Source organism: Fusarium keratoplasticum, chromosome 3 (genome assembly GCF_025433545.1).
Source record: "Fusarium keratoplasticum isolate Fu6.1 chromosome 3, whole genome shotgun sequence".
Lineage (NCBI taxonomy): Eukaryota > Fungi > Ascomycota > Sordariomycetes > Hypocreales > Nectriaceae > Fusarium > Fusarium keratoplasticum.
The window spans coordinates 5150168-5165696 of record NC_070531.1 but is presented as its reverse complement, the minus strand read 5'-3'; the positions used below and the strand labels follow the sequence as shown (position 1 = coordinate 5165696).

The 15529-nt window shown below is 50.2% G+C and overlaps 5 protein-coding genes across 5 annotated transcripts; 3 read left to right on the top strand and 2 right to left on the bottom strand.

The window, feature by feature from the left end:
• Nucleotides 1-682: 682 nt before the first annotated feature.
• NCS57_00489300 (uncharacterized protein) lies at nt 683-1889 on the bottom strand (the record flags this gene model as incomplete). Its single annotated transcript, XM_053054838.1, has 2 exons — nt 683-706; nt 759-1889. 2 exons carry the CDS (start codon nt 1887-1889, stop codon nt 683-685), a joined length of 1155 nt encoding a protein of 384 aa, XP_052916998.1.
• A 615-nt stretch (nt 1890-2504) lies between these two features.
• NCS57_00489200 (uncharacterized protein) lies at nt 2505-3702 on the bottom strand (the record flags this gene model as incomplete). Its single annotated transcript, XM_053054837.1, has 3 exons — nt 2505-3092; nt 3154-3433; nt 3494-3702. The coding sequence occupies 3 exons, from the start codon at nt 3700-3702 to the stop codon at nt 2505-2507; spliced, it is 1077 nt and encodes a 358-aa protein (XP_052916997.1).
• A 3720-nt stretch (nt 3703-7422) lies between these two features.
• Nucleotides 7423-9119, top strand: NCS57_00489100 (uncharacterized protein; the record flags this gene model as incomplete). The annotated part of the gene is made up of 2 exons (XM_053054836.1): nt 7423-7940; nt 8024-9119. The coding sequence occupies 2 exons, from the start codon at nt 7423-7425 to the stop codon at nt 9117-9119; spliced, it is 1614 nt and encodes a 537-aa protein (XP_052916996.1).
• A 2015-nt stretch (nt 9120-11134) lies between these two features.
• NCS57_00489000 (Amidohydro-rel domain-containing protein) lies at nt 11135-12652 on the top strand (the record flags this gene model as incomplete). Its single annotated transcript, XM_053054835.1, has 1 exon — nt 11135-12652. The coding sequence occupies one exon, from the start codon at nt 11135-11137 to the stop codon at nt 12650-12652; it is 1518 nt and encodes a 505-aa protein (XP_052916995.1).
• A 1249-nt stretch (nt 12653-13901) lies between these two features.
• Nucleotides 13902-14654, top strand: NCS57_00488900 (uncharacterized protein; the record flags this gene model as incomplete). The annotated part of the gene is made up of 1 exon (XM_053054834.1): nt 13902-14654. The coding sequence occupies one exon, from the start codon at nt 13902-13904 to the stop codon at nt 14652-14654; it is 753 nt and encodes a 250-aa protein (XP_052916994.1).
• Nucleotides 14655-15529: the final 875 nt, after the last annotated feature.

Here is a 15529-nt window from a genome sequence, read left to right as displayed (position 1 = left end):
GGCGACTCGATCCCTTAAATAGTTCATTAGAGAATCGCATTTGTTGTCGAAATCCCTTAAGTCTCATACTCGTCGGCCGACTCGAGGCCGCAGACGAGCGCTAATCGATACATCCTCACACATGCTCCAAGGCATTCACGTTACGGATGTCGGCCTTCCGGTTACACCACATGTCATTCATAACTGCTTGCAAAAGGGGCTCTGCTTCATGATCTTCGAGCCTGTTTCGTTCTATTTTAGTCCAAACCCCGACCAAACCGCGTTTCATGATCGTCTAACGTTGGATGGGCGCCAACTAGCGCTAACGTTTGAGGATCGTCGCAGGGTTGCACATTCAAACAAACTGAAGCAAATATCCCGATTGGGGGCTAAGAATTAGTTGATCTCCCGACGAACCGGTTGTCGGGAACATGTGACAGGTTGTCAAGCTGCATAGGGAGCAAGCCCCGTGAACGATTCAGCGGCGTGCCCGAAACATGCCCCTATTATGCTAGTCAGAAACCCGCCAGCACGAAACTGTTCCGTTTTTGCAGCCACATCAGTGTGTACGCGCTCTGTTGAATGCATACCAGCTTATTACCTAGGGTGTTCTTGGTTTTCGCTCTGATGGTCCTCTGTTGACTCTCGCCTCGATAAAGCTTTCATGCCCTTGTATCCCAGTCCATAATCACATTCATAACCATCAGTAGGCTCGTGTAACCCGCGACTAAAGAAATTCAGCACTGCTCGCATGAGAACTATCATCGTGCCCTACTCACTTGCTGATAATAATAGCCCTCGCCATCCCTATCTGGAAACGGAGCAGCATACTGATCCCTTCCTCTTCTGCCAGCTCCCCAACGTTTTTCGCCCATGGCATAGACCGTGAAATTCCCTATCCTCTTGTTTCTCGGGTTTGTCGTAGGATCTAGCCGCCAAATGTACCGGAACCATGCCACGACTGCGAGCAATCCCCCCAGTACACCCACGGCGAGGTAGATGACACCAAACGCTTTGTGCTGTAGTTGGCAATACGGAAAATATGCTGCCTTTGATATCGCACCAACACCAACACCACCAACACGGCCCGCAAGTCCAATGGCCACAGCGGGAAATGCAGTAAGCGCAGAACTTCGACTCGCCAGAAGAGGGAGACCCACGAGAACGTAAGCGAAAATGGCTGCGCCCCAGATTTTGTTCTTCTTCCCGGCAGGGGACAGCACAGCAACGGGGGTGATGAGCGCAGCGCCGACCGCGATGACAACCAGCATGCCGAGCCATATGGTCCATCTGCGGCTCCAGCGAATCCACGTACCACAAACAAGCAGCCAGAGACCAATCACTGCGACTGGAAGGGAGGGATACACCCAAGTTGATACGGTAACGCCCGACGTGTTGCCGACGGGAAGATGCACCGCGGTGTTGACGGTAAGACCTGTGGCCACAATCGAGAGCGAGTCAATCAAGATGGACTTGATGAGCTGAAACCTGCTTAAGCCGCGAGTGGTTGGAGGTTGCACCTCTCGAGACCCCGGTTCGTTCTCTCCTCTCCCCGTCATGTCGTGACTCTGACTCTGACTCTGACTCGGGCTCGGGCTCTGGTCCTGGTTCGAAGCGTTCAAGACATCGTAAAACGGGCCAATATAGTATATATATGGCTCTTCCTGTGTTGTCCTGGCGTAACTGAGGGCGTACATGGCGGCGCAGCATGGCATATAGGAACGAAAGCACTGCCACATGACAGAGTTCAGGTACATCTGTGCGCCATGGGTCCACAGCAACGGAAGTTCAAGCAACCACCAGGTCACGTTGATGGCGATGATGGTGATGATGATCATAGCCCATTCCAGCGCCGAGTCGGTGCAGTGCGAGTTGGCGAGATCGCTATCGGTGCTGTCGCTCTTGTCCATGATGCTGATGATTCTACGCCGAGGGATGCCGAATTCCGAATGCGAAAAATATTTAGCCCAGGCAATCGTTAATTAATAAGGGCCAACGGTTTTCAGCTGGTCTTGGCATTGGCGACTGCTCGATGTGCCTTGGATGTGATCATCACCCGATGAGCTTGCGAATGACCATGGCCCAACGATGCTGGTTGGCCCATGCCTTGGCAAATCTCTTAGCGACGTTACATCTCCCGGGGATCAAGAAAATGCACGTATCAAACCCCAGAAATCTCTCACCACCCCAGCCTGGTAGGGCTCTCCTTATCTGAAACGTTTGCATATGAGAAAACGCCTTGCGACTGCGGCGCAGTTATCAAGGCTTGCAGAAAGCATCTGACTCTGTTCGAAATGGAGTGCTGCTTGTTCATGTACTTTGCAACGTTGGGGGAGGACGTGGGACGTGGCGATATTAACTCGCGGTCAATTGAACGCCAGCTGATCAGCCTAGGAGACTGCCGCTTAGCTATCCATGCAGTATTTCACTCAGGACGTTCCAACAATAGGTCTTCGTGAAGTTCGAAAGCGACTGTATTTAGTATCTATTGTCTAATCAAACCATGAACCCCAACAAACACCCTCTTAGCCGATCTTCTCGACGGCAAGGTTGTTTAACGCTGTAAGTGCCCACTGAGGAGTAGCAATCCATCTCACTGTTATTTGGCTATATCCAGCCGCACTTTCAGGGATGTCAACCGTGTTCTGGATGCTCGTCACAAATCTCTTGTTAAGGATTTTCTTGGGTGAGATCGGGGGAAAGGTGACGGTGATGTTGGTGCCCTTTGTGGGATTGACAATGTCAAAGGCAAAATACTGGCCCCAAGGCCCTGTTGGTGCAGGAAACGTCAATAGATAACTGGTAAACCCAGCCTGGTAGCGACCAGCCTCCATGTAAACCAGCGGGAGGTACCGCAGCGTAGCAAGGCTGTTGTCCATGGGGAAAAAGTTGAAGGACCACTCTGTTACTCCATTAATAGTATACTTCCTCATCTCTCCTGGCCAGGTCTCGGGAAGCAGCTCCCAGCCGTTCATGGTGCCGTTCTGGAAAGAAAGGAGGTTTGTTGTGCCCGTGGGAGCGACTGTGACAGTTTGGATCCCAGCGGCAGCTGTAGAGACTGTCGTCCACGTCGTGATCGTGGCTGGTGAAGGAGTTGTGAAGACGGTGCTGGTCTATATATTATCGTAAGCCCGATCCTCATAGCACATACAATACCTTCTGAAAGCGACGTACCTCCGTAACTGTTTCGGTGCCTGCAACGTATGTCACGCTAACAGTTGACGCAGGGACATCAATGCAAGAGCAAGCTGATGTGATGCGGCTGGCAGGATAGGTGACTCCATTGGTCATGCACTTCGGGGGGTTCACTGAAGCATCACGCTTGACCAGGACATCCGGATCAAAGGTCACGGTGGTGGTTGCCGTCGCAACAGTTTCGGTGAATACAGTCGTAGTCAAGATCTCGGTACTGGTGGCGGCATCGGCAGTGAGTTCAGTCTGAACTGTTGTGGTCCTAGGTAGAGAGTCAGTTTGTGAATCACTCTAGGCTCACAAGTGTATGGCAGAATCTCACTCGGTGGCAGTTATAGTGGCAACCGTTACAGTGGAAGGCGAAAGGTTGCCGCAGAACTCGCTGGCTTGCGCGGAATATCTCTGATCGATAAAGCATCGAAACAAATTATCGCGGTTGCATGCCGCACGCTCGACGAGTGGAGGTGATAGGGCAGCAGCATCGCTTCCGACGGCGGCCAGCGCCACAGCAAGTAGTATGTTGTTTCTCATCCCGTTTCAGACAAAGACAAATTTCCGGATGCTCTAAGAGAAGTGAATAAAAGCCACTCGACTTGGGGGGGAATTCCATATATACCAATTGACAGCGGAACTAAAAGATGAGACCTCATAGATGGTGCCACATTATTCGGTGGACACCATCAGTCGTGATTGGGCAGGCCACGGTCGAGACCGAGGCAAGGAGGAGCACCCTAACCACAAAGGCCGAGCTGCTTCAATAGTCATGGCAATAGTCTGCTCGTTTAGATTCAGCTCACTCTTTCACGAATCAGCCCGCCACATGCCTACCTAGAAAAGACATGAATCCGACCTCAGCTTGCAAAAGCCCAATTCCGCCCTCATGTACCCGCTGAAAGCTTCGTTCATGCTGCTGAATTGCCTGTTCGCAGCTGCTATAGGCTCTACCCAGCAACACTATTCTCGGTGCCCTGTAGCCAAGCAATGGCAGACAACGGAATAAATGACCGCTACCATGGGCTACCATGGGCGTTGCTAGCTCTGTTTCGATGCAGAGGCTCCCTTGGTCGACGAAAGGTACCCGGCTCAGAGGGTATTTATCCCAACACCGATGGTGTAGGCGTGTTTAACCTTGAAGGCCTTCTCCTGGCACTCAGTCAAGCGACGCTTATTGACGTCATGCTTGGAGGAATGCTCTCAGCTTTTTGCTCTTTGACTGGGTTGCGTCTGATAAAGGGCTGTTCTGGCAACAAGGTACATAAAACCAGGACCCAGACTTGATTATATCGCGACTATTTGCTTTGTCTGGAGACGGAGATTCGCATCAATTGAGATCAAATTGTCGGCAGGAAGGCTTCGGCTTTCAGTTCAAGTCCGCGTTCTGTTTCCAGTCGGATGACTATGCGGTCGAGGTTAGAGCGAGAAAATAACGAAATAGGCTTTTCAGGTGTCAAACATATTTCTGCAATAGATCTTCTGTTGCCGAGAAGGAGAACGAGGTTTCCTAAGGCTGTGCAATACAGTTCGATCAATCCAGGCACCTAAGCTGACTCCTAGCCCATCCGTCTTCCTGGTTGGGCTCTATCTCTCCAGTGATTACAAACTTGGGCATGAATTGTCTAACACATGGACTCAAGTACTTACAGCTACCCTCCAGTTATCAAGGTCCCCGGGCAATGGCAAGCTTGAGAGTGGACTAGCCTGTTATCTCACCGTCGAAGATTGGCAAATATCTAGGAAGTAATAGTAGATAGGTTGTGAGAATTAGTCTAGAATATGGTAAAATAATACAATAATCTTTGAGATGCAGGAAAGCACAGCATCGTACCCATTCTACTGTTGGTGTCCAGGCGAAAGTCAACATTTGGGACAAGATTGGTAAATAGTTCAACAGCCCTCTTGGATAACAACCCCAAGTGCCAGCACTATATAAAGAGAGAGGCCATGTTATGTCCAGATGTAGCAACTGCTTCGTAGACAGGGAATTGGAACGGTTGCAGATGTGGTAATCGGAGATTGCGAAGTATGGCGGCAACTGCGAGAGACGTTGCAAGAAATCTCCTTTTATGGATTGCCTGCATCCTTTGTCCCAGTTTTGCTACATCTTGCATCGTCACTTCACACGATATCACTCTGTCAAAACTAAACCCCTCCTGGCTTCATGTGAGGCATCAGCTTTCACCAACACGTGCTACTCCATCTGCACTCACTAGGTCGTGACGCCACGAGCATTAGCCTAGTAAAGCCAGCCCGTGGCAGGGGAATGACCGGGATTGTGCAGATGCTGTAACTGAGCTAGAACCTAGCTGATACAACTATTGCGCATCGCAATCACGACAACCAACGTCGGGTCGCATCGAGTCCAAGCACAGATAATAATCGCAGTTCGTCTTACTGCCGTGCTGCCTCACTGCTCCCCATGCGTAAACGGACCAGCCCCTCAGTGTCTCTCAGAACCCATGGCAGGATTACGCGCCAGATACAGCGGAGCTAATCTATCGAGGTACTTTACCATGCGTGTGATAGGTCACCTCGATCACGACTGGTTCGGTGGAGCTGTCCAAAGCTTCTCGGCATGGGAACGATACCAATCATGCCAGTCCCGTCTCGTATTACCCCTACTATGGAGTAGTCAGATCCTCTTCGGACCCCTGATGTCCATCATCTCCACACCGGTATGCAGCCGGGGCGCCCGCTCGCATCAGTCACGTTGTACGGTTGCATCGGAATCTATATTAGCTCCCGCGCCCCTCCCGCTTCATGAATCACATCTCGCACTCATGCTACGCAGCAGAGTTAGGTTGGACCCTGTATCGGCTTTTCATGTGGTATCGGAACGGCGATCTCGTCTCACTAGTGGCTCCTTTGCTGGCCGTGGTTGTTGGACCGAAGCAATCATCCCAGCTGCACTGCCCACGTCTTACGCGCAGTTTGATTACCCCCCTTACACATGCAGACTCTACGCGTGGCTGATCTTGGCCGATCCGAGAGACCTCTTTGTGCTTCTTGACTCAGTGCGCCGCAGATGATGCCGAATTCTTGACGTTTTGTTGCTGGATCTTGTCAATGCCCCCACCAAAGTGTCCTCCTCAATGCTACAGCAGCCATTAGGACCAACGCGGAATACGTGGCGTGTCTCAGCCAAGTGCTGATATGGGTCTTGCAGCTCACTGCCTCGTAGTTTACCCTGTCTATCCCGGCATGTGGAGTGGGGTGGTCTGCATCAGAACACACGGGCCGTGAGTCTGAGGGATCTTTGGAATGGACACTTCAGCCGAGGTTCACATCTTGCACACCGGCCGAGGAGGTGATGCACAAGACGGGCGTGGTAACTGTCAGTCCTTCCACAGTTGCTCTACGAGCTACAATGCCAGCAAATGCCACCCCCGATGGCCTCCCGGTGGATAATGAGTCAAGGTTCCTTTAAGACCAGTTCCATCCCAAAAGCAAAACCCTAGAATAAAGTTCTCATTTGACCTAAAACATATTGCCAAGAATGCAGTCGAAAGTCTATCAAAAGCGGGACAACAAGGGCATATCTGACGTTCACATGCTCCGTGCAGCACCCACAGTTTTTTGAGACACTCTGCACAAGAATTGAGGCATTTTGTGGAGTTGCTATCATCAGTGCACCTGTAGCTATTCGGTGACACCTGCGGTAAAGGTGGGCCAGGACGAATACAGCAGCTCGATCATGCCCATTCTCCTACGGCATTGCCCAGCGTCTTCCCCGGAGGGCCTCAATGAGCATGAGTCAAGCTCAATAGCCTGTCCTAGCAAAAACATTACGGGTGTTGGCTTCTCCCTGTCCTATTTGGCATCCTCCGTGGCCATGAATCAGTTTCAACTGCAATCATAGCTCTCTTTCCGCAGGCTTCGCTGCAGGTCACACCCTTGTCTCGGAACAACGGGAAGCCTACGGCAGAAGCTCTGATTAGCAATGGCCTTGTACTCGCAAGGTTGTAAGACATGTCTACACCCTGCCGTGCAACCCCGCAAAATTGCCGGGCGTCGATCTTCGATATGGCATGGGTCAAGACCGCCTCAACTGGGGATCCCTTGGGTCAGCTTGAAACTTGCCTATTGGGTAGTAGCGCAGTAGAGGTGCTAGCATGGTATATATCACAACCAACCAACATGGACTTGATGGAAAGTTCAGTCTTCTGAGAGATTCTTCTTGCCATTAATTCCCCCATCTCCTCAGGGGTCGGAAGTCAAGTTGCCACCAGACATTCACAACCATCACCTTTCATCATGTTTCTTGCTTTGCTACAGGTCTTCATTTTTGTTTTAGGCGTCATCCTCTGGCGCCTGTCCGTTCGATGGAAGGCCCCGCACGATCTACCTCCTGGCCCAAAGCCTTTGCCTCTCGTTGGCAACATTTTTGATCTCCCTCCCCCAGGTGTGCCGGAGTATCAGCACTGGATCAAGTTCAAGGACACCTACGGACCCCTCAGCTCTGTCACGGTACTCGGAACAAACATGATCCTGGTCCATTCCCACGACGTATTGCAGGATCTTATGGTGAAGAGGTCAACAAAGACGTCTTCACGGCCGAAGCAACACTTTGCCGGGGAGCTATGTGGCTTCGACGTACTTACACCAAGTCTTCCCTACAACGCGACTCACCGACTTCACCGCAAGTTCATGCACCAGCAGATGGGCACCAGACTCATCTGCGAGAGATTCTGGCATGTTCAAGATGTCGAGTCACGACGCTTCCTACTTCGAGTTCTGGACGACCCTTCCAACATCATCAGTCATATCAAGACGTAAGTTATCCATTGCCTCAGACAATGCCACAAAATTCTACCAAGCCTTGCACGTGAGCCGACTTACTGACTTAGCTTCATAGTGAGGCGAGTGCCATCATTCTGAGAATCACGTATGGCTACTCCATTGAACCTCACAAGGTTGACCCTCTGGTCACACTGATTGAACACATGATGGGCAACTTTTCCGATGCTCTGGTCCCCTTGACCTGGTCGGTCGATCTTTTTCCATTTCTCAAGCACCTCCCCACCGGCTTCCCTGGCGCCTCTTTCAAGAAGATTGCACAAGAGTGGAGGGAAAGGGTCCGCATGGCCGCAGATATTCCCTACTCTTTTGTGTTGCGGCAGATGGCGAATGGGAATCCTACATCTTCGTATGTGTCTTCACTTGTCACCGAATACAGCAAGAACCCCGAGAACAACTGGAAGCCTACCGAGAGCGAGGTGGAGATGATCAAGAACAGTGCTGCCATCATCTACGGAGGAGGTGCTGATACAACCGTTTCCACCCTAAGCAGCCTTGTACTCGCCATGCTTCTGTTCCCTGATGTTCAACAAAAGGCCCAGGAGGAACTTGACCGTGTTGTTGGTTCTGACAGGTTGCCTGAATTCGAGGACAGGGAAAACCTACCATATGTCAACGCCTTAATCAAGGAGACACTTCGATGGCTTCCCGTTGTTCCGGTGGGCACGACTCATGTTACAGAGGAAGAGATGTTCCACTCTGGCTGCCGGATTCCGAAGGGCAGCTTCCTTCTACCATCAATCTGGTGGTTCTTGCACGACCCAGCTGTTTACCCCAAGCCTGAGGCCTTTGATCCCGAGCGATTCTTGGAGCCACGAAACGAACCAGACCCGGCAAACCATGCCTTTGGCTACGGCCGCAGGATCTGCCCTGGAAGATACCTCGCAGACGACAACCTTTTCCTCACAATCTCTCGACTGCTGGCTACTTTCGAAATCAGCAAAGCGTTGGACGAGAAGGGCCGTGAAATCGATGTTGAGGTAGAGGTGACAGCCGGCCTAATTAGCCATCCAAAGACCTTTCCTTATGGTATCAAGCCTAGGAGTCCCCGTCACGTCGAAATCATACGGTCTACTGAGAGCAAACATCCGTGGGAAGAGCCCGACGTCCGTCATCTCGAGCAAGGCTATCTGCAATATCTGAACATTAACTAGTGGTGAGAGGAAATGGAGGGATTGTTGATTGTTGCATTCGAGGGAGAGAGTCAAGAAATGGGTTGGAGTATCACACTTTGTTGGGACGGAAGGGTATATATATGGATAGAAGTTTATACAGCCGGGAAGTCAAATCAACAGAGGACTCACGGGTTACAAATCGGCAAGAGAGTTGACACTTGCGTTGTCTGTGTCGTATATTGACCACTTCATACGAATGCCAGCCAATTTTCTCACTTTATCAGTCATTTAAGGTATACTGCATGGGATCTAGGTGTCCAAGAGTAGGACTAAAGGTCTGTGGGTGAAGCTGAAGAGGCCCTTGTGCTCGGTTGGAGATGAAACGGTAAGCATGCGTTTAACGGACATGCCAGCTGTTGAATATAGGCTTGATCAAGAACACGGAATCTTCAACAACCAGCAGCGGGTTTAGCTCAGTTGGGAGAGCGTCAGACTGAAGTCAAACTTCAATCATCCGATATCTGAAGGTCGTGTGTTCGATCCACACAAACCGCAACTTGTTTTTTTGCCATCTATAATGGGCTACTTACCCTAAACCTACCTTATTTTTGCCCTTTTTCTTTTAATCTCGTCGCGCTATTTAAGATCCTACCATATGTTATATAAAGGATATCTTTAATTTTATATATTAAATTTCTTTTTTATTTCTTTTAATTTTCTTAGAGGTATGCGTTGCCTTACTTAATTCTATAGCTCGGATGAGATCCCGGCCACGAGTCCTGGCAACGACAGGACGATAAGAATGGCCAAGCAGTCTTATTCCTATCCTCACGAGCATATTGAATAGGTCACGAGACTCACAGTGTCAGAGTAGACCTCCCAATCAGCACTTCTTCTATCACAGTCAGCTCTTTCCACTGCAACTGTCCCATCCACCTCCAAACTTGAGCGATATTTTCTTTCTCGCTCACCAACCAATCACAAGGCGTGGTGGCAGAGTGGTCTAATGCGATAGACTAGAAATCTATTCTCTTCGGAGGCGTCTGTTCGAATCAGGCCCACGTCGGTTGAATTTCTTTTTGCTTGTATGGATACTTGTGTCTTGGCGTTTCCCCTTTTTTTCGGTCTTTCGGTCTTTCGGTCTTTCGGTCTTGCCCCTCTGGCCGAATTTACGCGTCTGCTTAGACGATGCGGAAGTTCAGATGGCCCGGATAGCGCACTCTGTAATAAACCGAATACCCCGGATTCGTAAGACGTTGAAGACCCCATTCTAAGAGCTAACGCAACAGAACGTCGAGAAGGAATCTTGCCCTGGTAAACAAAAGATGTTTCCTTATTGGCTACATGTATGTGAGACCATGCATGTAAGAATGGTCGACATGTCTACTCACAACAGACCCGGACGCGAGGAATCCCGAACAGAGGCTTCATTGGGCACCTCCACGAGGCTTCCGAGAATTCCTGTCATGCATGGTTTTCACGTTGTTAGTCTCGCCAGCATCTCGTGCTTGGCGCGCCTTCGGTAAACACAAGAGCTCCAATATGATGCAGATTTTGTCCGCTAGAGCGACCTCGGCAAGAAGAGATCTCCGACTGCCGACACACCTTTGACTAGTCACGACTCCATGGCCAATGAAGACCAGCGAAAGATTGATGATGACTCCATTCGGAGTTCTTGAGAAGCGCATTTCTAAGCTTAGATTTGTCTTTGCTGACAAGCTTACCAACCTCGGCTCGCTCTCCGAGCTGTGACGTAACAGAAAATAACGTTGTTCTCTTACGAGCATACACCTTCATGCCGCCTTTTGAGTCTGTATATGCGGGACCCTGGATCTCTTTGACCCACAGGCGGTGATAAGAGTCCCTATAATGAAAGTAGGCGAGTCAGTATATCCGAAGAACCGTGATCGTCTGACCATTTATGACTACAAGAAACTCCGACATATCCGTGGATCCGGATTTCCTTGGACTTATAAGACTGGCAGTGTTCTGGATAGAGATGATCGTACTATTGTCTGCAACGGTCTATCAAGTGCCGAGATAAACATCCAGCCATGAGACAGACTTCAGTCTTGTCCGCTTTCGCGGCTGTGCTCACCGGAGCTGTTGCCAAGTCCACTTCCAAGCTCTTCAGTGGCGCAACCATCATTGGATGGGATGATTCTACAAACCTCCCTCGAATCACCCGCGACGGCTACCTCCTGGTAAACGGCGATCGAATTGCCAGCATCACAGAGTCAAAGCCTTCGTCCTTGCCTGACGATACCGAGATCATCGATGTCACTGGCCAGATCATCAGCCCCGGTTTCATCGACACACATCGACATGGTTGGCAGACAGCCTTCAAAACTTTGGGATCAAACACTAGCCTCGCTCAGTACTTTGGAAGATATGGGGAGTACGCCGCCTCCACCCACTTCACTGCGGATGACGTTTATTGGGGCCAACTCTCTGGGCTCCTGGAGGCTCTGAACGCTGGTGTCACAACTTCACTTGACCATGCTCATCATACATGGTCCAATGCAACGGCGTACGCTGGGGTGAATGCCTCGATTGAGAGCGGTGCCCGTGTGTTTTGGGCGTATGCATTCCATGACATTACACCCCTGAACTATACCGTGGAAGACCAAATCCCCAACTTTGTGGAGATCGCAAATGGAGACCTTCTCAAAGACACCAACGTCGAGCTGGGAATTGCCTATGATGTCTTTGGCTCAAACCCTCCTATCGCCAAGGAGATTGCACGTCTCACTCAAGAGTACAATGTCTCGGTACTGACAACTCATGCCCTATCGGGTCCTTTCGGCATCACCAATATGCCGGAGGATGTCCACGCCTTGGGCATTCTCAATACTTCCGTCCCGGTTGTCTTCTCTCATGGTAGCTTCATAACAGCAGGTGGTGCAAATCTCCTTCGAAAGACGAACCAGTACCTGTCAATCACGCCCGAATCTGAGATGCACTATGGTCACACGCATCCCTGGTCCTACTTCATCCAGGATCAAGCTGCCCTTGGTGTTGACACTCACTTCACCTTCTCGACGGATATCTTGACACAAGCGAGGATCTGGCTACAGAGTGCTCGTTATTATTTCTTCGACAAGGTTCTCAACAACTTGGAAGTTCCCAGGAACAATCCCATGAGTGTTGTCCAAGCCTTTTCTCTTGCGACACGTGCTGGTGGGCTCGCACTTCGGCGAGCGGATCTTGGCGTCATCAAGAAGGGCGCAAAGGCGGATCTGATCGTGTGGAACGCGGCTGAGTCTCCGGCTCTCCTGGGATGGACTGACCCGGTGGCAGCCGTGATGCTGCACGCCAGCGTTGGGGATATTCTGCATGTCACTGTAAATGGAGATTTTGTCAAGCGGGACGGTAAACTGACGGCGAGCAACTACAAAGAAACCAAAAAGGAGTTTCTACGCAGCGCCAAGAAGATCAAGGACGCATACCGGAAGTTTGAGTATCCAGTTCTTGAAGGCGAGTTCAACAACGGTGGTTACTTCTACGCGTCGGCGCAGACGGCAGATACTGAGAGGGGCGAGGGAGATGGATACGGAGAACTGTACTTGTAAGGACAAATGGCTGAAGTTTAGCTAGCCATTTTTTACAATAAAATGCTATTTTTACCGTATCTTTAGACCGAAGGTATTTTATAATATCTCCAATAGCTTTGCTTTATGTACAGTATATTCCACGCCTTCCCTTTCCAATGTCGACACAGGTTGCATCCATCAAGTAATAGTAACCTCTTAATATACACTTGAGAGCTCGACTTTATCTGAACCGGTACATCTTGGCTTATGTAACTTGACGGTACGTACCCAGATAGGTACAGATTGAACATGCAACTGCCAGACTTAGGGACCACGAGCTCATCAAGCATATTTATACCAATGGGTGTTTGCAGCCCAGTTGGGCTCGAATAACTGGAACACATTGAGGGAGAATAATGCCGCGTGCCCTCAAGTTAGTAAAGCTGCAAGTTATCTGCAGAGAAGAACTCAAACTAGGGCTATTGGGTATGGCCCGTATTGTCTCCACTGGTATTCCGATGTCCTACATGAGTAGGCAAGGACCCCAACTGCGTTTCTCAGTTTCTTGGAAGAGCCATGCTTATCAGGGCACTATGCTAATATTAGACTGCCAATACGAACAAGCTGCAATCGAGCGTGCCGTACTTCCGTCGATGAACACCCCCGTCTTAGAATTATGTAGGTGACCAGCATAGAGTTGCCATGTTGCAAGCCCCTGGACCCTTCTGTCTTCTTCAGCTGCCGATATAGACCGTTCTAGATCGACGGGATCTCCCGCAGGCGGCCGCCGGTTAAAGTCTCCGTCCTCACCCAGAAAACTGGGGAAAGAAGTCATCTAGAGGATTGTATTTGACGATATGCCGGCATGTGGAGCCTTTCGCAGCAACAGAGTCAAGGGTCGTCCGGCTCTCGGCAAGATATATCTCTCAACTGAGCCCTTGTCTAAGCAGCAGACGCTCTCGACTGTTCTGAGCATGGAAAAAGGCGGCTCGTAAGAATACTACTTTCCTATCAAGGACAATTACGAGATCAATGTCAACCGTTATGTAAGGTAGCATGTGAGACACCTTTCGGGGAGCTCTGCTTCCACCTACCGAGGTATGCTTGTAGCTATATGAGTTTTGTCTACATCTCAATTATATCACAGTTTATGAACTATAAAAAGGCCTAAAAGTCCCCTTGAAGATTCGACTCTCATCCTGAATCATCATCACTCTCTCAACCCATCATCACTAGAGACTACTCGTTCACCCTTCGTTCAAACTTGTCTTAACCATCGCCTGTCAACATGAAGACGCGCTTCACTCGAATGGCTACCTCTGCAGCTGCCATTGCCATTGGCATGGCTCTGTATGAGGTGTTCCCTGCGTCCCATGCCATGCCCACGACCAGCACAGACCTGCACGCTCGGAATGCCGCCTCGGCTGACTTTGAGGACATTTACCTGTCCAAGGTCACGGCCAAGATATTTGGACAAGATGCCACGCACTACGACTTCAGTGTCATCAGCTCCGAGAAGGCCCTCGCCATTGCAGCTGTGCACGATTATGCCGCTGCTTGTGCTGAAGGAAACGAGAACAAGATTCTGGTCACCTTTGTCAACGCAACCATGGCCGGCCACTTGAAAGTCGGGCAGGCCGAGGACACTGCATGGCTTTGTGGAGAACTGGATGAGGTCATGCTCCCTCATGTAAGCCAGTGCGCTCACATCGAGAAGCGTGACATTCTCGAGGCACGTTCTCGGTGGAACTGGACCAAGTCAACATCGCACGTTGCTAGCACTTTTGGAGCCCAAGTCCTCGCCGGCTACCTTGGAAACCTAGCCTGGACAGTCTTTCCCATCAGCCCCAGAAGCGTCTGCTCTAGCGGGGCTTGCCTTTCGTGGGCTCAACCAATTGCTGGCTTCACTGGATACTTCGCCCAACAACTGGTCCAAGATGCCCTGAGCGCTGCCGATCTCAACCATTACAGCGTGGAGGCCTATCGTGGAGTCAACAACATTGACATCTGCATCAGCAACCGAGCCTCAGGTTGCACTTGAAGATGCTACTATTAAGCTGCACTTCAAAGGCGTCACAAATTGGACATCCATAGCTAAGAATTGTTTGCCATTGGGTATCAATCTTTTCGTCAATTGGAGTGTTGGGTAGAGGAATAGAGGGCACGACTTTCAACAAAATGATAGCAGCAATATAGTTCAACCTTAGCACAATCACAATTATGTGCAGCCATGTTTAACAAGCAATTTCTTCTCTCACAGCCTGCCATGTGAACGGATTCGTCGCCGCTTCGAGAGTCTTGAGCTTGATCAGCTGTGATGTGGCGTCCGTCTAACCTGTCTCGGAAGCAGGTTTTTGGATTGAGTTTGATAACTTTAATCATGTCTACTTCAATGCATGGTTGTAGGCCAGTTCATACTCTCTACTACTCTTCCATAGAGTGTGTCACCCTGCAAGGCTTGCTTCCTCAAATTGTCCTCAGACATGATGGCAAACAATCGGGCCTGGATCTCAACCCCCTCAGGCGTTAAAAGCTTGTCCGGTCTGGTGGTCTAGTGGTATGATTCTCGCTTAGGGCAAACCCTACAGCACAGCTTGCGAGAGGTCCCGGGTTCAATCCCCGGCCAGACCCCTGAGTGTTTTCTTTTTGGCGTCTGTGGGACTTTATGGAACTTTCTTTTTATCTAGGGCAGGGCCCCCAGGGTGAATTATCATGGGTCTTCAGAGTGTCCGTGCACGGCAACGTCAGTGTAGATTGATAAGATAAAGTCTGATAGCGTGTGGATAATGAAAGGGAACGGCGGATGGTTGTCATCTCTTATCAATCTGGACTTGTCAAAGGCGAGAGTTGTCCTACTGCATATTGCAACTAAGCCTCGCAGATTATCACAATCTTGTTGAGCCCAACATCAGTCGA